We start from the raw sequence: 26475 nt of genomic DNA, 5'->3' as shown, positions 1-26475 counted from the left end.
TTTATATATACGTATATTTACATTATTTGTACGTCATTATTTTATTATCGTTGTATGTGATGTAATGATTTGTGTATGCAATATACAGTAACAAAATTACAGGCAAGATTATAGAAACATAACTTAAGAATGAAATTAAAATGGTAATGTTATACGAAGTTCGTTTGTAAACTCCTTTTGTCTTTTCTTATTGTTATTTGAAATCGTGTCAACCTCGCAGGTTATTATTGCGAATACAATTACTTGGTGTTGGATTCAAATAACGTTTTCTGAGATGTTCACCATTGACAAACTGAATCGCTTCAAAGTCATATGAAACTGTCAAATAAGGAGCAAATTGTGTTAGAAAATGAGACCGATTGGATTATTGCACGAAGTTACAACAGTGTAAAGTATCGATAATTTTTCATCCTTGTTGGTTCTGGTTGTGCTCTTCTTTGAAGTAGAATTTGGCAGATATTGTTCGAAAGGACGAGGAGCAAAGTGTGCACGGCTATAAAATATGCGCGGCGCAGGAAGGAGAAAATGATCAGATTGTGAAAGTTAAATAAAAGTCGAATATCAGAGGGAGAAGGATGTTGGCTCGATAAAGAAGCGGAAAGCGGAGGCGTGAGTTGGCACGTAAATTCGACGCTGCGTTCGGTATACGCGCCGATTGTACGAAAGTCGGGCGATCGTCGTGAATAATAGGGGCAATATTGAGTCATTAATTGAAGAAACTGATTCGAAAGTAGAACTCGCAGAATTTATTGCGGAGAGAGGAAACAAAAATTTGGATGTTGTTTGATATTATTCACTCGCTCACAAGTTTAATATTAATATTATATTATTCACGTAATTATTAATGTTTTCTTCATTAGTAGTACAACCAGTCAATATTAATGCGGAATAGTTATTATTTCACTTGGGACAGAGTCAATCTTATTAATGTATGTTATTCTTCGTATACTATGATATTTTATTACAATCAATTAATATTGATATTAATAGAAAATATTTAAACTAATAACAGTAATAATACACTTAATTCTATCAATATATTTATTTCTCATTCATATAGTACTTAATTAATCTATTTATTCGTTATACTATATCACGCTACATATTAGAAAAAGGGAGAGATTTTAAAAATTGTCTGATATTTCAATCGATCAAGTATTTAAATTGGGACGTTTATCAAACTATCATACTTTAGTATATAAACTTCAATGAGATTTAACAAATAAGTTCGCAATGCAAATAGGTTAATTTGTTCTAAAACGTCAGATTAGAACAAGGTGAAATGCAAAATGTAAAATTCAATAATAAATTGAATAATCCGACGAATAAACTATATGAGTAATAATAATCCTCGATATCATTCGATAAACAATCGAACGATCAACCAAGAATTTAATTCAAGAAGAGTATAAGAAGAATCTGGAGAAAACGGAAGCTTAGGAGCACAAAACGTCGCAGAAGCTGCACAGCCTAAAGCAACGTCTTGAATCAACACGCACGCACACACACACACACACACACACCGTCGGTGTATTTTTTCAAGGAAGACAAAAGTCCTTGTCCAATAAAAGCTGCACGAATCTCAAACTGCGACGATACGAGATTTCAAAATGCATATCGCTGTGATCTCTCCGGGAGAAGGGAAGAAAACAGTGATGGGAAGGAAGGAGGAGAGAGTGAAAGAGAAAGAAAGAAAGAAAGAAAGAAAGAAAGGGGAGAAATCTAGGCCAGGCACGGCACGAATGAAAACCCCCGGTCGAAGGAAAAGCCATCCCTTAAGGGGAGAAAAGAAAAAAGAGGGAAAACACTGCAGAATCGAGTAGCAACGTGTGCGTCTGACGAGACGATCAACAAGCTTGATCCTCTCGCATCAAATAGATTAAAAGAGGAACAAGTGCCTTGAAAAGGGTATAGCGAAGAGCGTAGCCGAACCAACAACGTAAATCATAAACCATTTTTCGTTGCCATTAATATTGAAACATACGAACGATACACATTACAGGAGTAATTTACGCAATTGATAGTGGGTTTAATTAATTTTCTTGGAATTTTAAATTCTTAATATGAATTTATTTGATGGGAATATATAGTGACGAAAGTATTCGAACATTTGCGAATAGATTGTCTGTGTTATACAAGACATTTTGAAATTTTATTAACACTGTACTGTGTAAAACACAGCTCGTAATTATATATGGTCAAGTTAGAAGTGAATCTAGAAATCTACTGTACGTGCAAATTACAAAAATATTTAAACAGACGCAATTCATTAGTAAGCCACAATATACAGCGGAAACATCTTTTACGTTTCTTAAACATATGAGATGCTTATTCATGTTGTATATTGAATTTTTATTAAATAGATATCTCGTAACTTCTGTGTACATTCTCAGATTGGTTTTAAATTTTGTCGATATAATCATACAGTGAAACTTCACAACGTTTCATATAATGCAGAAATGTTCTTCTGTACACACGATATTTTCATAAAATTATTCGAATACTTTCGTGAGCCACGTGCTTTTGAAAAACAGTTTATCTGTCCTTATGTCTGATTAATTAGAATAATTAATGTGACTATTAATTTAGAATGAAGAGGATGGCTGAACGTTAACAATTGAAATATATATATGAATATGAAATATTTTGTATTAATCTCGACATATTTAACCCTCTGTGATCAGAATTTCATTTATTTAGAACTGACAAACATTAATATGTAAAAATATAAGAACTAATAATTATTATAAATAAATCTGATCTGGTATTTTTGTGTAATACGATAAGCAATCAGAAGAAAATTCCCAAAGTATGAATACATGTCAAGGTAAACCATATTTCAGAAGGTTGACAGTAATAAATGAGTAATAAATGAGCCGTGAATTCTTAACTTTTTAAAATTTTTTTGAACGTAATTAAAGAAACAGAATCTAAATAGAAATTGGTTATAGTAATCTATGTTCTATATACTTTTGCACTCGTGCAACTTTCAGTTTTTTCCCCATAAACGCGCACCCCAAATTCGCAGTCTATTAATAAGAAAGGATTTACACAAAACCTTCAGTTATGCTCTTCATTGTGTGTGCTGGTTTACGATTTCGAAACTCGAGCATTGAGGTTACCATTTTCCCGGTAAAAATATCGAGGTTTATCTGCTTGATAAAAGATCGTACCCATGTCGTAACTCTGAAATAACTGAACACATTCAGGAAGTGAACGAAAAAAGAAGAAAAAAACAGAAAAAAACAAGAGGAAGTGTCTGCCAACTGTGTTACAACCTCGAGACATTGCAGAGCAAATGTAGGCCAAGAGCGAGGTCGAAAAGTGGGAAAGAACAACGCAATAAAGCAAAACATTAAAAGAAGAAAGAAGATGAGCCCCCAAGACAGGGTTCCAAGGTATTTCCGCTCGTCGATCTCTCACCATTTGCGAGTCACTTCTTTCGAGGGAGCTATCGAAAAGAATCGTCAACAGGGGTGATTCTAACTAAAATAGCCCGAATAAAGATGTCAAAGATTGATCACTGAGTGAGAAGACTGTAGGCCAGAGAGAGGAAGAGTGGAAAAGTGGGCGCAAGGCAAGTGTCTCTCGTCGCAAGGGAGCAAACTGATAGTAGAAAAGTAAAACAGCAAGAAGCAATTACGTAATATTGCCCCTGTTTCTCGTCAATGTCCAATCATTCGTTGCTTTCTTCGGAGAAACTATCGAGAGGAAGCAAAGTGGAAAGTTCCTTTATTGTATTAATAAATCACTGAAGAAAGATTTGAAAGAATATAGGCTAGAAAAATGGATATAAACTGTCTGTTGCAAAAATAATTAAAGCAAATTCGTCGTATTCTCGAATGCAATGAACAAATAATAAATGTGAAATATTAATGTAAAAAAAATATTCAAGTATAAAGAGAAATCATTTTGATACAAATGTAAGAAGAATATTAATATTAATATAAAGAAATTTTAATACCTTGACTCCCCTGTAAGAACGAAACATTGCTATTGTCTCTCGTCTAATAATTTGCTGTTCCCTGAAAAATCCATCGAAAAGAGTAATCAACGAGAAAGATTCTTAATAAAATAAAATATCAATGGTATTAGAAGTTGATCACTGAAGAAAAGAACATAGGCTAGAGAGTCCAAAAATTGAGCAAATATCTCTCACAAAAGAGCAAATCAATAGTAAAAAAAGACTCGTCAAATATCTAATCTCTCGTTGCTTTTTAAAATAATAATAATATACAGTACAAAAAAAGCGAGAATTATAAAACATTTCTTCTCTCTCTCTTTCTCTCTCAATTCGCTGACCTTTTAAAAAAAACTAGCAAAGAAAGAAAACAAAGAGCGGAAATTATTATAAAATATCGTCGTATCGAACGGACGAGTACCGGAAGAGGGATAAGCGAAACGAATATAAGCTAAACAATTGAGAAGTGGAGCAAAACAAGTGTCTCTTATAAAAAGAGTAAGCCAATTGTAAGAAGTAATTCTGAAACGTCGCCAATGCCTAATCACTCGTTCCCTCGTGAAACAGTGATTGTATGAAATAAAAGTAACAATATGTGATTACGAAACTTTGCTCTTGACATTTGCTCGCGTTCGTCTGCTTCTTGAGAAAAGGATTGAAAAGGGATACGAGCAGAGCACTAGAAAGTGTACTGTCCATCCCTGATCAATATCCGGTCACTCGTTTCTCGCTAAAACGATAATGGTATAAATTTGAAAAGAAAAAGAAAAAAGGGACAAAATGCAATAGCTCGTTCAAACTACAAAGAAGAAAAGAACAAAAAAAAGAAAAAAAAGGAAGCGACGTGCAATTACAAATTCCGACTCTGTCGTCAGTGCTCGGTCACTGCCGGTTCCTCCCTGATGAAACTATCGAGAACCATCACCTAGAAAGAGTTATTAAAGTAGCTGCGCCTGTCAAAGCCCTGTCAAAGTCCTCTTTCCCACCCTGAATCATCATATCAAAGGCTGATCACCGTTGAAGGAAAAAAAAAAAAAGAAGAACGGAGGGAAAGAGGGAGGGAGGGGGGGGGGCAGGGAAAGAAGAAGAAGAAGAAGAGAATGTAGGCCAGAGTTGGAGTATTCGTTCGAAGGGAACCTGGCCCGGAGCGTGTGCACGAGAAACGAAGAGAGAGAGACGAGGCGCGCGACTGCACAATGTGCAGCGGAATGGCAGGCGTACGCGGCGCGGCGTATGCGGCCGGTCGCGCAGAATCGTCGTGATTCGGCGGCGCACAGGCGCATAACGGGGCGGAATACGCTCGCGGAAGGCACTGCCGCGAATCAATAAGCGTAAGCACAGGTGGGTCGTCGTCGGTGGCTCGGCGGCGGTGGTGGCACGGCGCGCATCAGAAAAAGACGCTGACGACACGACCACGGTCCTCGCCTCCGGGACAGGAGAGAGCGGCGCACCATCAGACACACACGCTGCGGCAGGGGGCAGACACAGACGAGAACGGAGAACGGCGAACGAGAAGGAGGAGAAGGAGAAGGAGAAGGAGAAGGAGAACGCGGCGAGGACGAAAGAAGGAACGAACGAAGGAAAGAAAGAAAGAAAGAAAGAAAGAAAGAAAGAAAGGAAGGAAGAAAGAATTGGAAGAGAAAGAGCGAAAGAGAGGGGAAACAGTTGTTTGCGACGAACGTTCAAAGAGACGCGAGAGACCTCGAGAGGTGTCAGACCTCGCGCGATCTGTGCGTGTGTGCGCGAAACGCAGTGGCGAAACGAGTTTCGATCGAGCTGGACACTACCTGGTCTGGTGGAGTGTGCTGTTGGGTGACGCGTGTGCTGACGGACAGCCGGAATGTCGGCCAGAAAGGGTGTCGAAACGACCGGGAGCCGTGGACGCGCCCGTTGCAGCGCGTCCTTCGACCTCCCTTAACCCGGTTCGGTTCCTGGCCCCCCTCGTTCGCTTGGTACCGTCGACGACGCGAATCGCAACCTGTCCTCGGCAACATGAGATACCCTGCTGCGTGCAGCTGCGCCCGAGATCACCTCGACGTTCGTTGAAAGCGTTCCGCGTTCGTCGCCGACTGAATCGAGGAGAAACAGAGAGAGAAGTGGAATGATACGTAGAAAGGAGGGAGAGACTTGCTTCGTACGTGTCACCAGGCTGTGAAAAAAAAAAAAGAAACACGACCGAGACACGCGTCGACTGTGTTATCGGTGTTATCCACGATCCGCTCGGTCCTATCGGTGACACGATACCGCGTTTCCGCGAATATGGACTCGCTCGTAGCCAACGTTCCCGCGTCGTCCGTCCAGTCAGACAGCCGACAGCAGCAGAGAAACGCGCGTGATTAGCGCGGGGCTCTGGCCTTGTCCGAGCAACTAGTCAATTCGTGGGAGTTGACGACCAACCGGGAAGAGACGCGTCGCGAAACCCTCGTGGTACAGTGTCTCGTGTTTCGTTGTGTGTGAGAACAGAAGAGAGTGGCGAAAGAAGAGAGAGAATGCGAGTGCCGCGGGATGGTGACCGGATGCGCGAACGAGGCAAGTTAATCGTTGCAACGGTGTTGCATCGCACGATTACCGGTGCTTGTTCAAGAGTGTTGTGAGATCCTATACTGGATGACCACATCCAGGAGAATCGACGAGTGTGAATTGCGATCAGTGATCTCCGCTACGACGGGGAAACGACGAACATTTTCGATCGCGGCAGTTGACAGGTTGGTGTGGTCGAAGGGGGAGACGAAGGGGAAGGGGGAGTTTTTCCATCGAGCTTCGACGAAAAGGTAGATCGATCGTCGTCGTCGCTGCTTCCGCGATGTTCGCGACAGCCTTGGACTAGAGAGCACGATCGTCGGTACGATCGAGGAGGAGGGAAACAGGGATTGTGACCGACTGACCGGACTCTTTTTTCCCTCTGTCTGTCTGTTTCGCGAGAGATCGTTCGGCACACGGTGCGGCGTCAGCCTCCTGTCAACGATGGAATCTCGCTTGTCCGTGAACGATTCCTCAGTATTAGCTTGTGCCAAATCCATCGGAGGCTCGTACGCCCGCGTGTCTCGAGCGTCGTCTCCACGCTCGCGTGGACTTTGAAAGTCTCGCGTTTCAAGACGAACAACAGCTGCGTCCACGTTCACACGATCCACTCGATCGGCGGGAGTCTGCGTGCCAGAGTATCGTTTGTTCGACGAACCGGCGGCTTCCTGGTGGAGAAGCCTGCGTTGTGACGAGAACGGGGGAACAGTTCGGTGGCAGGAAGAAGGGAAGAGAGAGAAGCTTCGTTGTTTTTGCCCAGTCTTTTTCTTCTTTTTACGGTATCGTCCTTGCGCACTGCGCAATATTTCCCTGAAAGGCGAGAGTAAGCTGAAAACGGGAAGGAGTGGGGAGAAGGACGGAGATAGGGATAGAAAGAGAGAAGAAGGAGATTGAACGCTTGCAACAGAACCGAAGAGAGAGAGAGAGAGTAAGAAAGAAATTAATTAGAAAAAAAAGTATATTAAAAAAGACACATAAAAGCAGAAAAAAAAAAAAGAAAAAGAAAAAATCGCGATCGAGACTGACACTTGAGAAAGTCACTTTTTCCCAACTGAGACTGTCGTCGTGTTCCATCCATTATGTATTACTAATTGCTAATTATTAATTACCGCTGAAGCCACAGTATATCGAATCTCCGAATTCGAAGATCGACGAAACAGAGGAAAGGTAGCTTACAAAGCACACAAGCGGCGGCGATTAAGAGATTAAGTTTAAGCCAACGACCCTTTTACATTTTGTATACCGACGTTTTAAAAAAAAAAAAACAAAGAAAACCAAAAAAAAAAAAAAAAAAAAAAAGTAAGAAAATAAGAAACAAGAGAAGAAAAGAAGAAACGAATGAAAGAAATAGAAAACAACGTCTCGTCCACCTGTCCAATGACCAGCGAGGCTCCGAGACGACAATGCCAGATATCGGTAACGATTTTTACCAATCGATCGTAAACTTGTACATCGGTGAAACGAGCGGGCCATTGTAAAGTAACACGAAACGATTAGAATATTACAAGTCGGCAAGTCAGCGTGCTTGATCGTTCGCGACGAATATATACATATATACATATACATATATAGTAAACATAAAGAGAAGAAAAAGTCAAAAAGTCACCGTGTGAAACGCGCACACTTTCGGTTGATACGCACGACATTAACGCGCACCGAAATCTGAAGCACAAAGAGGCAGAGAATCGAAGAAATCCACGTGTTTGTCGATCGAACGTGGCTCCACTGTGAAATTATCGCGGAGATACGCGGACACACGTGTATCGATTCGAAGGGGGAGAAAGATTCGATCAGAGTAAAACACGCAGCCAAGCGCGAGCATTCAAACAGCTGAAATAAAAGGGAAAAAAACCGTGTATGTGTGTGTGAATGTGTGTGTGTGTGCGTGTGTGTGTCTAACCCAACTGTCTTTCAAAACGTCGAAGTATTAGCCTATACATTACGCACCTTTTGTATTTGCTCCCGTGGTTGCCACGAAGAGACCCGTGATCCATTATACGATCAACGAACGACGATAGATAAAAGCCAGAGAAGAGAGAGAGAGAGAGAGAGTGTGTGTGTGAGAGAGAAAGAGAGAGTGTGCGTGTGTGTCTGTGAGAAAACGTGCAAAGAGAAACAAAGAAGAGAGCAAACAAACTGATCAGCTGATAACGAAGGAGCCGAAGGAGTCGCAAGTGAAATTGAAATAGGTCACCGTACACTCCGCCAAAATTCAGCTGTTCAAGGAAAAATTGTCGAAGTCCCAGCCTCCGGGATTGTCCCCGAGGGAAGAGCAGATAGCACTGAGATCGGTGAAAGGTCAATTGGAAACGGCTGGCCGGCCAACCAATCGTCTACCGCCGCCGGTGGTGATAAGGAGGAAGCAGATACCGCTGAGGCCCGTGCCAACCAAACAGCAGGACTCGAGCGTCGCTGAGTCTAGCGTCTCGGACGAGAGTGGTGCTCATTCCGTCAGGGAGGAGTCGAACGCCCTCGGCGACGCTAGAAATTCGTCCGAGTGTTCGCCACGGGCCGTGAAACGGTCTACGGACGAGCACCGAGCGTCGTCGTGGGCATTGTCGGAGAGCGGCTGCGAGAAGGCTCGCACTGGCCAGGAAGCTAGGGCACGCAAGTGGGGCTTCCTAGCCAAGTCAACGTCCACCAACGGCACAGCGAGGGTATTCACGGAAGCTGGAACGACTTCGACCAGTTCCTCGTCGTACGAGCGTGACCTGCAAGCGACATCGCGTCGGCCAGCGGAGAACGTCTCGTTCGAGCTAGCTAGAAGGGAGGCCGGTAGAAGTTTCGTCAGTAGAATCAGCGACAGTACGTCGTCGGACTTTCAAGAGGAGAGCGAGTTGTCGTCGGAAGAGAGGGACGCATTGATAGAGGGTGTCAGGACACCGTTGACCGTCTGTCGAAATCGATTGACAAAGTTCGGCGCGAGGAGGAGGATAGTAGCAGCTGGCTCCTCGTCGACAAGGGACCATTTCGTTGCCGGCGATCGTCTGTTAGGCCTGCGAGAGAACACCTCGTCCAGCTCGTCGACGGTGAAATCACCGGCGGAGGACATCCACGTGAGCGACGACCTCCCGGTGGAGAAGGACAGCCTCGCGGTCGATCTCTCGTCGGGGAAGCCTGCCTCCGCGCCGACCACACTGTCCCTCGGCAGGAAGATCACGTCGTGGACGAAGGAGGGCAAGGATCTTCTTGTGAAGTCGGTATCATCGGCAAACACGCTCGCACCGGCGACGATGACGTGCATCAAGTCCCCTCGAGCGATGTCGGAGCATCTCCTGGGGCAGCTGGAGGTGCCTGTGACACCCGCGGTGCTCGGCGCGCTTCGCGTCAAAGGTGGATCGCTGAAGGAGGGGGAGAGAAGCGAAAGGGTGACCGATGTGCCGCGACAGAGATGGAGCAGCGTCAGGGTCAAGGGTGGTAGCACGAAGAGTCTCTTGCTGGAGAACGGAGGGCCGCAAACCAAGCCGCTGAAGGGTGCTCTCACGGCAGAGGTATTCTCAGTAGTTGATTAAGATGTTTACCGCATTAATTAACGCCCCATCCCCCCCGTCCCCCCTCCTCACTTTTCTCTTTGCCTTTGTTTAAACAGCCCGCGCATCAATAGAGAGCACGCGGTCGATGAGACAAAACGCTCTGTTTGCACTTCGTCCTCGGGAATTATACGCCCGTCATTCTCGTTCGCGAGAAAGAGGACGTTACGGAGGACTAGAATTTTGTATGCTGGAATTATAGTCGTTCACTGTTTCGACGAACGATGGACGAAAGATTGAACTTTATCGCCAATTTGGTAGAAAAATTTATTGAAAATTCCTCTCAACGACTAGATGGCACGTTCTTTGGACGTATCATTCAGTTATGCGTCGATTGGTGGGACATAATGAGAGAAATGTTGGATATTTAAATTGTAATACTTTAATTTTTTTTATTTATCGGTGTACCCTGAATGTTACAATTTTAATTGTTCATTAACGTGGAGCGTAACGTCCATCGAGTGCAATGGACGTTGAAACTATTTCAAATTTTTGGTGGACAAATTTATTAGAAATTGAATAGCAAGATATACACGTGTATTCTGAATGTTATTATTTCAATCAATGAATCTACAAAGTTCGTTTATTTTGTAGTAAAAACACCAAGATTTAATATCTATTTATATTTTGATAAAGAAATTAATTAAAAATTTGCGTGTACCAAGATTGAGATAAATATTATATTTAAATATAATATATATATAATATTTTATTTTAAATTATAATAAAATATCACAATTCTTCAATTATTTGACGTATGACGAGACAAATATTGAATCTTTAGTACGCCTTGATAGGGAAATTCATTGAAAATTGTGTATCTTGAGATTCACTGGGACGAATATTATATTTCTAAAATATTGAAATATTCTACTTGTTTAGTGTACGACGAGATAAATACTGAATATAATGGACCGTTTTTGTATCTGTGGTAGGTAATTGTTTGAAGACTGGAAAGCGAGATTCAACATCAGTCACTCGGATAAAGTTTCTCGTACAGCTTTATTAATGATATAATACAGAAAGTATTCCTTTTGCTCGTCTTTACACAGTGAAACAACTACACAGACACTTTTCTATTATCTCTCGCTGATATGATAGAATATATATATAGGAACGATAAATCAGTCAGAATGCCGTAGAGAAATTGTTTGAAGATTGAAAAGCAAGATTCAAAACATCAATCACTCGGGCGAGATTCCTCCGTGTAGATTCACCGCTGATCACAACGTTGAAAACCGTATTACACTGAACGAGAATGTTCTGTACGAGCGTGTATTCTCGGATTTGGTGCTTGTTTCGAGAGAGACCGTCATCGGGGATTAGCTCTTACGTAAAGTTCTTTCGCTCTAAGAATGCTCTAACCATTCAGCGCGAGGGCTTCGTATCAGTGGTTGAAATCTTTTTCAATCCGACTGATACTTTAAACATACATGTATTACAGTCTTAGAATTTGCTGCGAGACGAGACATTCACCGAGAGATTCTAACGAACCCAAGTCCTCAATTCATTCGGATTTGCACGCGCGGATGAACAATATGATTGCGTTCTATTCATATTCCGGCGATGAAAAATATTTTCGCCGTGCATAAGAGATGTTTCCACGAGAGTTTCCTCGGCATTTCCAAGTAAGAATTCTTTCGTTCTTTGATGAAATCTGCGATGCCGGTCGTCTGTTATTGAAATATTCTTCCGTTGCTTTTTCCTCGAACACACTCGCAGTTGTTATTGCTTTTAATTTGCAACTTCTAATTCATTCCATCGTAAATTTTCAATTTTAGCCAGACCTAAACTCTAAACGATGGTTATTATGAATTAGATTCTCGCAACAGGCGCTTTTAGTATTGAAATTCAACAAATAGTTGGTCAGTTGTGAAAATTCATGATAGACTAAAAAATAGGAATTAAGAGTTATAATCATATTGAATATTATATTCATATACTCAGTGATTATTCAATCAGTCATATAAATGTCATCACGTGACGTTTCACCGTACGATAAAAATCAAAAACTACTTGAAAAATCATTTCTAGGAGCTAGAATACAACGTATAAAATGAAATTAAAAAATTTTTTGCATTCAACAGATCAAATTTTGAACTGATTGGAAGAAAAATTATTTGTTCGTTCAAATAAACCAACAGAATTCTCTCAAGACAACGTCCAATCAAATGAGATGATAACTTATTTATTTAAACAATTATTTCTCAAATGTTTTATTCGAATAATATCATAATATCACACTGTAACGCTCTACTATATCTGTAACAAGGTACTGATACTGAAAAAGCTACTTTGACCCGGATAATCTCGGCTGAAGTCTTCGTTGAATTAATTAGGCGTTTCCAGCTTATATCGCTTGCGAACTTTATGAACGATTCTTAACCGAAAGTTCAATTCCCCTATACGAAACCTATCTCCATTCAACTCGTCTATGCAATCCCCTCAAAGTTGTTTACACTTACACTTGCCCTCATGCAACTTAAAACAGCCCTAGGAAAGTTGCACGTTTTCACTTTCCATCGATCGACCATTGCAAAATTTTGAGATTTTCTATCGTAATATCTTTGGAAGAGAAAGTTGAAAAGTAAAACTCCCGTGTCTGATCCACCATTGTCCAAATGTTTTAATTCTAATACATTATTCTAGTATCACAATGTAGTATTTAACACAGCCATTAACTGAATATCCTAATTCTAATATAATATTTAATATATCTATATTTTAGTAGTGCAATTTGAGAATAGGATATGATAAAATCTCTAATGTAATTCTAATCTACGATGGAATATTCTAATATAATATATCCTTTATCATCATTTTGTTATTTCGATGAAATTGCTTTCAACTTGCCCTTTTACTAAAAAAAAGTTCAAGAAAAAAAGAGTAAATAAAACTACAGTAATAAAGTAATCAATTTTTCAGTAACATCGTCTAACACGTGAAAGTTTCATCTGAGTAAAATTCGATAATGCCCAATCTTGATAGATGTAATCTAAAACACGTTGCCTCAATATCAATATCGATTCCAATAATAAGAGAAAAATCCCTTGTAATTCGTACTGTTGGTAATGGAGATGGAACGAAACGATCTGTCACGATGCTGTAAAAGTGCTACCGAACCCCATTACGTACAGAAATAAGGGACACACGTCATTGACGCGTTAGAATGATCAATTGGTGTCGATAACAGAAGACCGAGCGGTCTTGGTTCAACACAGTTCGTTGTTCGCGCGTTGTTTTCTCAGGAAACACCATTGACTACTTCATTCGACACATCGGTTATGGCGAAAAGGATAAATACACGTTTCCATTTCCATCGACTGCGTAGCGATGTGGTGCGGTGTCGTTCTAGCTATTTTCAGAGCTCGTGCATACGTTCTACCGTAATACTAACCCGCTCGAAAACGTTGGGAATCTTTCCACCGCGATGATCCGGGAAATGATTCTTTTATTTTCAGCAGCACGCGACTCGACACGTGTCGAGTCGAGGTATCTTTCTCTTTTATTTACTGGAAATCCAAAGATTAAAAATCGCAGAGATTTCACGTCAATATTATTTGAAATTTATGGGATTATGAATGAAAATATTTAATTATCTTATTCTTAATTTATTCTCGACCATTGAAGTCACTAAATTTATGTTCATTTTATTGGGAACGTAAAATTACATCATTATAGCAATTAAAATTAAAATAAAATAAGATAATTAGAAATTACAGGGTTTCACGTTCTTGAACAATCTTGTCGTTCAAATTCTTTATTTCATGTATGCTAATTAGGAAATTATCGTATTATGTGATACAATGCATTTCATATTAGTATTTAATTGTATGTAATTTATGTATTTCATATTGGACACTTCATGCGGGAGTTTTCGTTTGATATTATCTTTAAGTGTTCTGAAATATTTCAGGACTATGCTTATATTGCATATTAATTTTTTATTAACGTATATATTACCAATAGATATCTTGTAACTTCTGCTATATATATAGCATAAATTTTATTTGTCACCTTCATATTATACATTTTTCTCAAGATTAATGACAGTCATCTATTTTAGGATTATATTACACTACATTCCATTTTATAAGATTAGTTCATTATCAGATTAGTTTTCAATTTTTATGATTTTTTAACATACTACATATGCTATGGTAAATTCTATAGCAGGCGTTCAAATATTTTCAAGCTACTGTAAATTTACATAGTCTACAATTTTCTACCTTCCAATCTCGTTAATCCCACAGCTTTAATTCAATTAAATTTATTTTCCTTCTTTCAAAAAATTCTCCAATCTCCGTTTACTTTAAGTTTGACGTCCAAAAGTTCTCATTATCGTATCTGATAAATGCACAAAAAGACAGACAAAATATATGTCGAAGAATTCACGTAACAAGACGAAATCCCAGGATCAAATTTTTATTAAAAAAAAAAAAAAAAGGAGAGAGGAAGAAACTAAAACAATCGTATCATCGCGAACGTATTATTCGCGCTCCATTGACCACATTCTGCCACAAAAGACGAAGAGTACACCATTTATGTACGTACGGCTATGCAAATAGCACTTTTTCCAATGATTTCTTGCAAAATTATCCGGGACAAAGCAGCTCTCCCCGATTCACGCAGAGAGAGAGAGAGAGAGGGGGGGGGGGTCAATAATCACACTCTGTATAGAAAGAGAGGGGCGAAGGGGTACAGAGAGGATGGTAATTTAATTGAACGTCAAAGGCAGGGACGCGTGCTGGGAAGATGGCGAGAGATGGTTGAAATTAATTTAGCCGATACGCTCTTTTCTAGCGTGGCGGATCGCGTGACTCGTGAACGAGCGCGCGAATTAATACGCCCTGTGTGAACGGCCATTATCACGTCCGCCCCGTAGACAAAACGATGGAGAGACGCTTGTTTCCCTCTGCCGTTTGAAAATGAATGCTGGAAAATCCGATCCGCAGTCACGGATACAATTAAGCAGCTCCTTCAACCGACCGCCTCAAGGGTGGTTCCGTTTTTTAATTAATTCGGCCTCACGCTTACCTGCTTACCTAGAAATAACGAGGCCGTTTCCTTGAGCGCCGTTTTCCCCCCCTTTCAATTTCTGCCCCGTTGATCGTTCGCTTTCTCCCTTCTCGTTCTGTTCTCTCCTCTCGTCGTTTTCTTTTTTTTTTTTTTTTCTCATTTGGTTAGCCGGCCGCGAGCCCTCGCCGCTGAAATTCGATTGAACCGCATTTCCGAAGGAAACGCCATTGCTTGAAAGCTTTTCCCTTACGGTAGAGTGGACGATTGAAATTTCTCTTTTTTTTTCTTCTTCTTCTTATTTTAGACTATTAACGCTGTGAAATTCTCGCCTTGCAGGGTAAATTTTTTAAATTTTGCAACGATGACGTTACTGTCGGTCTGTGTTCTTTTCTTTTTTTTTTTTATGAAGTTTGAATTTAGCGCATCTTTTTTCTGTAATTTTGGAATATATATTTTGTGGATAAAATGTTTTGTATGTCGTACATTTTCTCAGTTTAATTTTTGTTTGGAAAATGTTATATTTCAATTCTCAGTTTACTATCAATGTTTGATTACTGCACATATAAGCATAGAGAAAGTCTAAAGCGTTTTCGTACATCACACTGAATGTAATGTAACATTTTTTACCTCGTTTTTTTTTTTTTTTTTTTACATTATGTCTCTCTTTGTCATGTAAATTTTAATTAATTTCTAAATACCATTACATAAATATATACCTGCTATTCTTTAAACTTTCAATATAGCATTATAATGGAAGTTTCTTGACTCAGAAGTATATTTGTATATGCATAATTGAACGAAAATTGAAATGTAAAATTTGTGGGAAAATATAACATGTATAAGTTCTTCATTGCAGTATACTCTACAAAAATATAAAAAGTTCTTTCTATATAAATGTATGTTATATACATTTTCTATAGATGCATAAAAATCCGCAGCTTACTCGTGTTAAGAGAATTTCTAACAAAATGTTTTATATAACACACACAATATGTTCATAAAAAATTTCTACAAATGTTCGAATACTTTCGCGAATAACTATACACACATTACATGTACGTTTATGTCAGTTTTGTGTACAGAAAATATAGGAGGGAAATTGATTCAGATTAACGACAATTACGCAAATGTTCCCATAGTGTGCTTTTCTCTTATACTTTAACGTTAACGACAGTGAAAGATTTACGTCTATAGTTATCGGTTTGATTATGCTCCTCATCGTAAGTGACATAGTTTGACATTTTCAAAGCTTTACACGAGCGTAAACTATTCATGTGAATTCCACGAACTCAGTGCTACGTGTTTTAGGTTAATGATCCTAGAAGGCGATGGCATATCGAGCGTGTTTCTGGAAATTTCATTTTCTGTACACACACACACACTCACATACTGAAAATGATTTGTACACACAAATTAGACGACTGTTACTTTCCAGTAATTATGTCTTATTATGACATCATCTCAGATAAAACACCGCTTCTAATTAAGCAGAAATACACTGGTAGGAAAAAAAAATATCTTTGTGATTTCTCGGAAGATGTTTGGAAAAATTTGTTGAATATCTCGACCACGTAGCAGCGAACGGAAGTGCGAGATCACAGTGAAACACGGTTTCAAACAGTGGATGATTTAATGGCCCACAGGCAAAGAAAATGGTCATAATTTTTACGGGGACTTGTGTGAATGTGTGAGAACCAACATTCTCAGCTTCCAAGCTTAGTCATATGATAAATGACATGACGCACGCGCGACGTAAAAGATTTTTTAGGCCAGGTCGCGGCTTATTTCGATGCGTCGATGAGCCTTGAAAAGCGAGCGCGATTCGCGAAAGAAGTCACTGAGAAAAAGAAATCGTCGATTTCGTATTGAAGATAATTTCTTATAATCGTGTGTGAGATTGTCGCTAGACCATAAGCCTTCATGCAAGTTCGTGACTTTAGAAATGTAATTAATCACTTAAAACTAGACAAAAATCTGTCGAATATAATTAAAACGATACAAAAATGTGACGAATATAATTAACTTAAAACCACACAAAATCTGACAGAAAATTATCTGTTCTTTTAATTGTTGATCCAATAAGACAGTACAGTGTGTTTGATAATATGTTCTGATTAGAGTTACAGAAAATTTCTCTTAAATTCGCAACATTCAGCATCAGTAAATCCAATTTATATTTCTTTAAAAACGAAACAATATCTGGAGTTCAAACGAAATATAAAATATGCGTGATATTATAATTAACTTCTATGTTGATTGTCTTCAAATTTATTTTATTTTCTAAAATTGGAATTTAAGGGTTGAAAAACATCATCTCACAACAAATTGAAGTCCGATTACAGTCGGGAAAGCAAAAAGAAAACAATTGTAAATATAATTGATTTCGTAAAATAGGATGCAGAATAAGAAACATTCTGCACAAAGTCAAAGTATGCCCTTAAGTAGTTAAAAAACTAGAATTTTGATACAGAATTATTTCACGTACCAAATGCTATACTTTGTACATTCTGTATATTTCCTTCTTTTTTTTTTTTACATTCTTGCAATCTGCATTTTTAAATAGACTCGCGTTTACATCACGATAAGAAATTGCGTGTCTCGTTAAGATAATATAATGGATGATTGCAATTACAGGAATTAAAACGTGAGATCACTGTTTCGATAAAAAGGGGCGAAAACAATTTTTTCCATTTACGAGTAAAAATATTGTTTGTTCACGAGTAGAAAATAGATTGTCTAGTGTCGGTCGTGAAATGTCAATAGAGTGCGTTTAGTATGACCTTCCGATATTTCACGATCGATATGTTGGTTATTAATATGATAAATAATATCGAAGAATATTAGTTAACGACCCGCGAGTGTAATGCATTTTTTGTTGAACGTAAATTTATAAGAAATACCTCATCGTTTAATCATAAATGCACTCATTATTAAAGCATGTTTTTTAGGAAATATGAAAACCTTGATTTAAAATTCAATCCTACTTAAAATCTTCATAAATAAAAATTTTATTTCTTAGCAACATATTACTTGCTACATAGATATGTCATTTGCATTTTGCATTTTTGAAAGTTTCTCCATCAATTAAAAAAACTCATTTTCATTCAAACAGATATATAACCGAGTCTGTAGAATAAGAGTTAAGTAACAAAATAGTTTCAAAAGTTTCGTCATTAATTTTAACAATAAGGCTTTCTAACAATAAGGATCAATTGGATGGTATCATAATGTTTCATTATATCATACCTACGTAGCTACGATCGTGAAAAATAAAATTCTTAAGGTCCAATTTATTCTGTAATAAAAATAGACCGTGTCAAAAATAAGTAAAACAACTGAATACTCTCCACTTGTAACAACATTTAAAAAAGAAAAGTGCAAAAATGTTTTCAGAATCAAAGATCGCGAAGGAATTTCAGAAAAAAAAAAGAAAGAGCATTATATATTTGTCTGAGTCCTCGTCTAAAAGAGCAAATCCATCGTGAAATATTCTGAAAATATCGTCGATGATTTCTTTCGTGTCGTTTCTTTGGTGTCAGTACGATTTAAGCTCTGAGTGATTTAACCGGTTTTTGCAGAATCCGTATCTATTTCTGTTTTTTACGATGCGCCTCATTACAAGCGGGACCGGATGTCAGCGTGTTAAATTAACAGGCCACGTTTCTCCCTCTTCCGATATCGTGCCAGAACACGTTTTGCTTGGAATAAAATAAAAAAATAATTTTGAGATAACGAATCTATTATTATTGTTGTTTTAGAAAAAACATAAGAAGATTATACGGTGTGAGATTCAAATAAATTACTTCCAAATAATTTGTTTGAGTTAATTCGTTATTTTAATTGATCAATTCATTTTTTTTAATTTATTTTAATTCGTTGGTTAATTATTTGAATAAAACATTTCAGAAATGATTATCTAAATGATGAGTATCGTTTAAACTTGAGTACTGAAAATTTTCTTTTTCTAATAATGAATAATTTTTCATTTTAGTTTCATATTTCTGCAAATAATTTGATAAACATTGTTAACTACGTCAAAAATACAAAATCTCTCACAATATGTCATAATCACAGACTCATATAATTAGTTTATTTAACATTACATGAAGAAAATTATTATTCAACTCACTCTTGTATTGATATTATTCGTCATTTTATGTCAATGAATGAACTCAAATGAAAAATCATTCGTAAATAATTTATTTAATTTTCACACAAGACAAAGTTACTTTTTAGAACACAAAGTTAATTGTAAATGATTTCTTTAATTCAAGCACGAGATAATGTAAATGAGAAATATGTCAAAATGATTCGTTAAATTTCGTTCAAATGAAATTTATCCGATCTCAGTTACGATGGAATCACCTGTTGATAATCTTCACGTGCGAGATTTAAATAATATTTGGGAAATCGTTCGAATAAAAATTCATTCAAATTAAATAAGATAGTATATTATTCAATTAATCGTCTTTTTGAAATGTATTATTTGAATAATATGTCCAAGTTTGTATCACGTTTTATTGGTCACATCAATTTTTCAAATGGTCGACTGGAGGCGCTATCGATTCTTATCGAATCTTCGATTTCCTATTGTGCCGAACTTCTGAATATAAGTTTTCAGCGTTTTATTTTTACGTGCTTCGTGCCTCCACCAATCGAGCGGAACTAGCCTTCGATAATTTTTCTCGTTTTCTGTCGATTCCATTTACCGGGTTACGTAACAGCGAAGTGTTCTTCAAGTCAGGCAGAATCGATCACAAATTTGATCGGGAACGATAAAAATTTCATAGTGGAACGTTTAGTACTTCCACTGATATCTCGCACTGCTGAGAAAAATTTTATACAATTTTATACAATATGGACTCTCCTGTTATCAATCTCCGAAATTCATCTTTTATCACACGATGTTTCTACAGTGTGATACATTTAACGTGGAATGGAAAAAAAAATTTTATAATTTCATTATCAATTCGAAATTAACCCCGTGTTTTACGATTTTTATCGCACAATTAATATTTTTATTGACGTTTGTAGTTTTATATCTCTGTATCGAATTTTTCTTTAAATACTGTTATTATTAAGCTGAATTATTTACTGCTCCTTTACACAAATTTCTCCTTTTTACAAATATCTTAATAATCACCAAGCGTTAGTTCTCGAAAAAAAGTCAGTACTATGTGAGCACGTGTTTTATTATTTTGACACGACACCATAAATAACAATTTCCTTCATTTCGATCAATTCACGACAATGAAATAAATTCGCATCTGTGTTAACAACCGTCTGATTCTCTTTTTCAGTCCTGCATATCGTGCACGACAATTCCCCTCCTAATTTTCAGCTTCTCGCGTATTAATACGATTGTAAAATACGCAAAATGTCCGCGACGTTAGTGATAACGTATCGGAATGTATAAATGTTCGGAGAGCGGTATCGATTTGCATAATTACGGTGGACTAGCCGACGAAATGTAGCAATTCAGCTATGATTTAAAATGCGAGCCATCGTTGGTCACGCAATTGCGATAGAGAAACGTGCCCTGTTGCTACGCGCAACTGGGTTAAGTCGTATTTACCGCGCGTGAAACATGGAGAAGGAAAGCGGTGTGTCCACCATTTTGCTCGGCCAGTTTTAACGCGGAAGAATTTAAATTGCATGACTTAGGTTTTTCAGCTGACATCCGCCTACCTTCCCCTGCCCCTCTTTGCTTTTTGGGGCAAACATTTTCTGCGACTGTCCGCGAGAGTATCGAATTCATGTCTATCATAATTTATGTGCTGCGACGCGGGAACAAAGAAGGAAAAACTTTCGAACTTCGCGACATCGCGTCTGACAAATGTCATCGTTTCGACCTTCGTTCCACTCTTTCGCCTTTATTTTCATCGACCTCGCGCGCTTTGTTCAATAAACGGAGAAGAGGGATTACAAACACTTTGCTCGACACGCGTCGATGAGGTTTGGTTACTGTATCCATTATAATTAAACAACTCTTTGAGAACCAGTTTTGTTATTACAGTCGATGAATATCATTAATTTGCTCTGTTGATTATAATTTGTAAATTAACATTATATATAGTGATATTGAATTAGCAAAGAACAGCAACGATAATAGCAGTGTTATTAAATTAGATTCAATTAAAAATATAATCGATATTAATTGCAGTTAATGAGGATGTACTGTACAATACGTTTATATCGTGAAAGAAAGTAATTTATGAGTATTGCAAACTTGAAGTCGTGTATTCTGCGTTAATCTCGAGCCTCGTAAGCTTGTAGAATCGAGACGAGAGAAGAAATAAGTGACAGAAGAAATATTAAACGACTTGAAATTTTCTTTTTTAATATAATTAAAGATTTAGCAGATCTAGAAATATATGTCATTAATATCTCCAATTTGTTTAATATTTCTAATCAATATCGTTCCTAAAGCGTCGATATATTTTTTTAATAAATGATAAATAACAATACCTAATTAAACAATGTGAAATATATTCTTACTGTGCTAATAATTACGCTGTCGGGATCCACTGAAGTGATAGGAGTAATATATTTATCATGTAAATTCATACATATATTTACACATTATTGTAAAAATTTCATTTATTCTTCTTTTTTTTTTGTCAAGTATTAACAAAGTTGTTCTTTAATTCACATGACGCATACGGTGCATTATCGTCGTATTATATAGTAAATTTATAATATATTATAATAATTATAATAATGTTATAATAATACAAAAATTTCCTATTAGACAACTATTATCGTTACGTCACGGATAAAATTTAACTCAGGGTAATCAGCATCAAGTACGAGTCAGTTCACTGGAATTTTCTAAATATAATAATTTCTTTAGTTACAAAATAAATTTACGAAGACTAAATTGACTAAATCAGATCCAATGTCTCTTTATCAAGACATATGAACAGGAAAATAAGCAAACCTTCAGTTTGAACCTTGACACTAATTCTAAGGCACTAAACATCAACTGCAAAAATATATCATCTTAATATATTTATATCACGTTAGATCAAAGTGATCCAACATTAGCCGAACAATAGATTAATTGTAATCACGATTGTATCGATAATTACAGGAGTCTCTGATCAAGAATAACCTGACCAACAAATTAAGAAACAAAATTCTTTAAAAAGAAAAGGGAAGAAAATTGCAGACGTGTCGTAAAATCGAAACGAAAACATATAAAATTCTCGACGATCGTAGAAAAACAACATTTCCCCGTGAAATTCACGAAACAATAATAAGATAACCGGCGGTGACTGGCGTCGTATCGTCGGACAATAAAACCACGGTGCACCCCCGCCCTCGTCGTTGTATCTAGTTTCGGAGCTTGAGAGATCGAGGCAGATGTTTTCTGAAAGTCCTCGACACGAAAACCGGCCTTCTCTCTCTCCGCTTTAGTTTTGACGCGCGTACGCGAGCGTACGGCCGCGTAGCAAGCCGACGCCGAGCTCCGCCGAAATTAGATCGTCGCGCTGGAATTTTCTCCTCGAGTCGTCTTCTCTTTTCGTTCTCCGCTTCCTTCGGCAGAGAGCTTTCTGCCTCGCCGAGAAGAGAAGGTTCTCGTCTGAGAAACTCGGCGAAAGTCGAAGCTTTCGCGACTGTGTTGCTTCCTGGTTGGATGGATCGATCGAAGTGAAAGATTTCAGCCAGAATAAAGTTAAGTCGGAGGAAATTTTGCAGACGAAGAAATGTGGTCGTGGTTGTGTTGGTCGGTGATCGATAGATCTGGCAGAAGAAGCTTTATTCGGGAAAGCTTCTTTCGCGTGTGTGAGGAAAACGCAAGAATCACGGTCGTAATATTTAACAAGTGTGGTATTTAAGAGTCAGCAACGAGTGGTTTTCATTGAAAAATCATAGTTCTTCATTTTACGAAGTATATTTATTGCAAGAATCGTTGCTGTATGTATTTTGCCGGTTAATGAGAGGGATCGAGTTGGTCTTGAGATCCTTCGTCAAAAAATCGAAGATATCGGTTTTATTTTACAGAATAGTAATGAAGGGAATTGTCAAATTCGTGCCAGTGATCCAAGGAATCTTCGTTCAAGAGTTTCAGCAGCTCTTACAAAGAAAATGCAAAAATATTATTTGTGTTTACCATTAAGTAAAAGTAAAGTAATAATAAAGAAAGTAAAACTACCAAATTCACGTGAGTGGTCTCAGGAATCTTCATTGAAAAGTAACACTTTTTCACAGAAGAGGATTCACTAAGGAAGAAGATTTCACGAAGAAAATTTCTTTATAACAAAGAAAATTAACAGTCATAGCATTCATAAAGAAAATTTCACAAAAAAGGTACAAAAGTAATGCAAAAAATTTCCATAAAGAGATTTTACAAAGAAAAATTCAAGACTATTAATTCATAGAGTAATGTGGAAAAGAGAGTAATGAGGAAAATAGGGTCATCATTTTTATAAAGAAGAAATAATAAGGAAGAGTCACCATTTTTATAAAGAAAATCTCACAAAGAAGATTCAAGGCTATTAACTCGTAAAGAAAATAACAGTCATAATTTTCATAAAGGAAATTTCACAGAGAAGATCGCAAGACTGTTAATTCGTAAAGTAAATGCAAGATCATTCGTTTGTAGAATAACAATGAACAAAATAAAATTGCCAAGTTCGCGGGAACCATGCCCAAAAACTTTCACCAGATGATCCAAACGACTAATTATCGTGTACAGTCAAATATCTCGTGAACAACCACCGTGAGAGGTAGTGTAATAACTTTCTACGAAAAGTGGCAAGTGCGCTTCAAATTGGCCAAGTTTCCTCTAACACAGACACAATTTCACCGACTTCCTGCCTCCATTTCCAGCGGTATACTCGATAGACCCTTTTGTTAGACGAATTCGAAGTTTCCACCGCTAGCCTCCAATTGATCTTCCGCAATTTCCCAACTTGTGAAAAAAGACAAACGTGTCTATCTATCACCAATCGCCGTCGACTCGAGCTGATTGAACTTGCACGTCGAAATATTCCTTTCGGTCCGATTGAATCTTTCCACTCTTTTGTCCGCAAGGTTCGACAACGTTCCGATATGGATCGATTTAAGGGAAGAGATCACGCTGAGCTATTCGAAAAGCAAGTGAAATTTTGCGAATTTTTAAATTGGTAATTACCAGACTATAGTTTCTTGATTTATATTTATATTTTTATGGGAATATAATAAAGAAGAAAGTGAAATCGAGGCAGAGGTTTGCTTCAACTGTTGAATGTTGATTAAATAGACTTAACTGTCTTTATTTTGTGTCTTAATATTAAAATAAAATAAATTATACTAAAATCATATTAAATCAAATTATACGAATAGCAATATTAATATTAAATAAAATATATTTAATAATAAAATAATATTATACGATTATAATATAATAATGTTATAATTTATTTTTAATATAATAATATTTATTGTAATATTAATATTATAATAAAATAATATTATAATAGTAAAAATAAATTATACGAGAGAACTTGATTAAAATGAACGTTCTGCTCTTCACTGCACGTATGAGAGAAGAAAATTCGCAACTTTATCTATTGCCGAACTTCTCAGCGTGGTCCGCCCTTCCATTCGAGAGATTCCCACCCTGTCGAGGTGAATTTCACCAGCATTTTTTCCACACGGGCGATGAATGACGCGACTTGTCAACTTCAGTACGAACAAGAAGATCCACCGCGATAGGGTTTCAGCCTAATTGGATTCGGCTTTACAAGCACCACGGAGATAAACCAGCAGATCTTGTAGTATCGATGAACCGATCTCGGATGAAAACGAATCGGTGGGGAAGGTCGATCGTTAAGCTGTCACACCTCGGCCCACGTACCAACCAGACACCGACCGGACACCGGAAGTGATGGTGCCAGAGGGGATGATCGTTCCCGAAGACCGACAATGTCCGTCAGTTCAACGTGACGGTATTGTTCTTTGATTAACGGGGGTACGCGCGTGAATTCGATCGTTTCACGTGTCTGTGCGCGGCAGCTCGAAGTTGTCGAGAAGCTCGACAAAAAGACAGAAGAAGAATAATAGCAAGAGAGGAAAGATGTTTCGGTGAGGAGCGGGGTGGGGAGAGCGCGAAACAGGTGGTTCCTGTTGCTTATTTTCATTTTCGAGTTTGAAATACTACGGCCAAGTGCTCGACGTTGGCTGGCGCCGCGCGGTGAAACGCGAAATCGTGAGTGTGCTCCTCGCTGAGAATGACTGTGGAATTTTTCATGAAAGTCTCGGCAACCATGATGCGCTCGTACTTCGCGGCTGGCAAGAAGCAGAAGTTCGGATCGACCCTGTCGACCGTGATCGACGTTCGTATCAAGTTTTCTTTTCGTTATTAATTCTATGACACTAACTCTCTCGATTACTAACCTCTCGATTAGGATTGGCCAACTAGATGAGTCCAACAAATCTCTTCTTTCTGTGTTCTGCTCTTCTCAATAGTAGAGCTTAAGAAAAGTTGGAAGGTAAAATTTCTCCTTTGCTGTTCGTGTCTCGTGATTTTCTTGCTAGCTCTTGTTTGAGAATCAAATCAATATTGAGAGAGTGTTTGAGAGATTTAAGAAGAGTCTGATGTATTGTATAATATATAATATTTTGGTATATAATATATTTTATAATTACAAGTATGGATATTCGATTTTCTTTAATATTCTTTAATTGATAATTACACTCTTTATACAACCTTGTTATAATTCTCATCGGAATTTTTAAATAAGAAATTTGTCTGTGTCAACCTGTTGTTTCGAAAATTTATTGAATAATCTTTTCTTCCTACGTTTCGATGTTAAAACAATTTATCAATTTTATCCATTATCTTTGAAAGCATTAATCTCTGGTATTTGATATTTTGCATAATTCATGTTCTTTATTTATTTGTAATTTCACAAGTTTGATGTTAAAATTAAAAGTGAGCTTCGTTTTAAAATAAATTGCTGCATGATTGCTGCAGAGATAATAGTTCCTGATATTGTACAATCTCGTGCTTTAATTCTCGTGACACGGTTCATTACATTGCCATAGATGTAAATCAATGTCTGCATGCGTTCACACAACTATAAAATATGTGATCAACGTTCCTGTCCAATTTTCATTATCATCCATTTTAATCTAATATTTATTTAATTTATCAAGCAACGATGCTGTGCTGAAAACTTGTTTTCCTTGATAATTTATAATTTTCAGAATAGCTTTATCATTTCATTTATAGTATTATAATTGTTAACATAATTTTTACTAATTTAACATTTTCAATTCATAATTTAAACTTTTAACAACATTTAAAATTCATAATTTTTACTAATTTTTAACATTTTCTATTTTAAAACGATAACTTTGCAGACTTTACAAAATTCTTTTTTGCTTTTTGAAATTTTTTTCGTTAATTTTTTTCTATTAAACAGTTTGACAAATTCGACGAAATTCTCTTTACCT

General features: G+C 37.5%; 1 protein-coding gene across 3 annotated transcripts in view; it reads left to right on the top strand.

Annotated features, from left to right (window-relative positions):
• Positions 1-26475, top strand: part of LOC122527949 (potassium voltage-gated channel subfamily H member 6) — an 85815-nt gene that overhangs the window by 5193 nt on the left and 54147 nt on the right. The window contains exon 1 of one of the 3 annotated variants that reach the window (XM_043652568.1): positions 7402-9972. The exons of 1 other annotated variant lie outside the window; for it this stretch is intronic. In XM_043652568.1, the coding sequence (XP_043508503.1) occupies positions 9715-9972 (258 nt within the window). In that variant the 5' untranslated portion in view covers positions 7402-9714. Of the gene's footprint in view, positions 1-7401; positions 9973-26475 lie in introns of those variants that run through there. One more of the 3 variants, XM_043652567.1, reaches the window with a different exon arrangement.

This window comes from Frieseomelitta varia, unplaced genomic scaffold, assembly GCF_011392965.1.
Source record: "Frieseomelitta varia isolate USP_RPSP 00005682 unplaced genomic scaffold, Fvar_1.2 scaffold_24, whole genome shotgun sequence".
Lineage (NCBI taxonomy): Eukaryota > Metazoa > Arthropoda > Insecta > Hymenoptera > Apidae > Frieseomelitta > Frieseomelitta varia.
The sequence above is the reverse complement of the archived record's forward strand: the minus strand, read 5'-3'. Positions and strand labels throughout refer to the sequence as shown.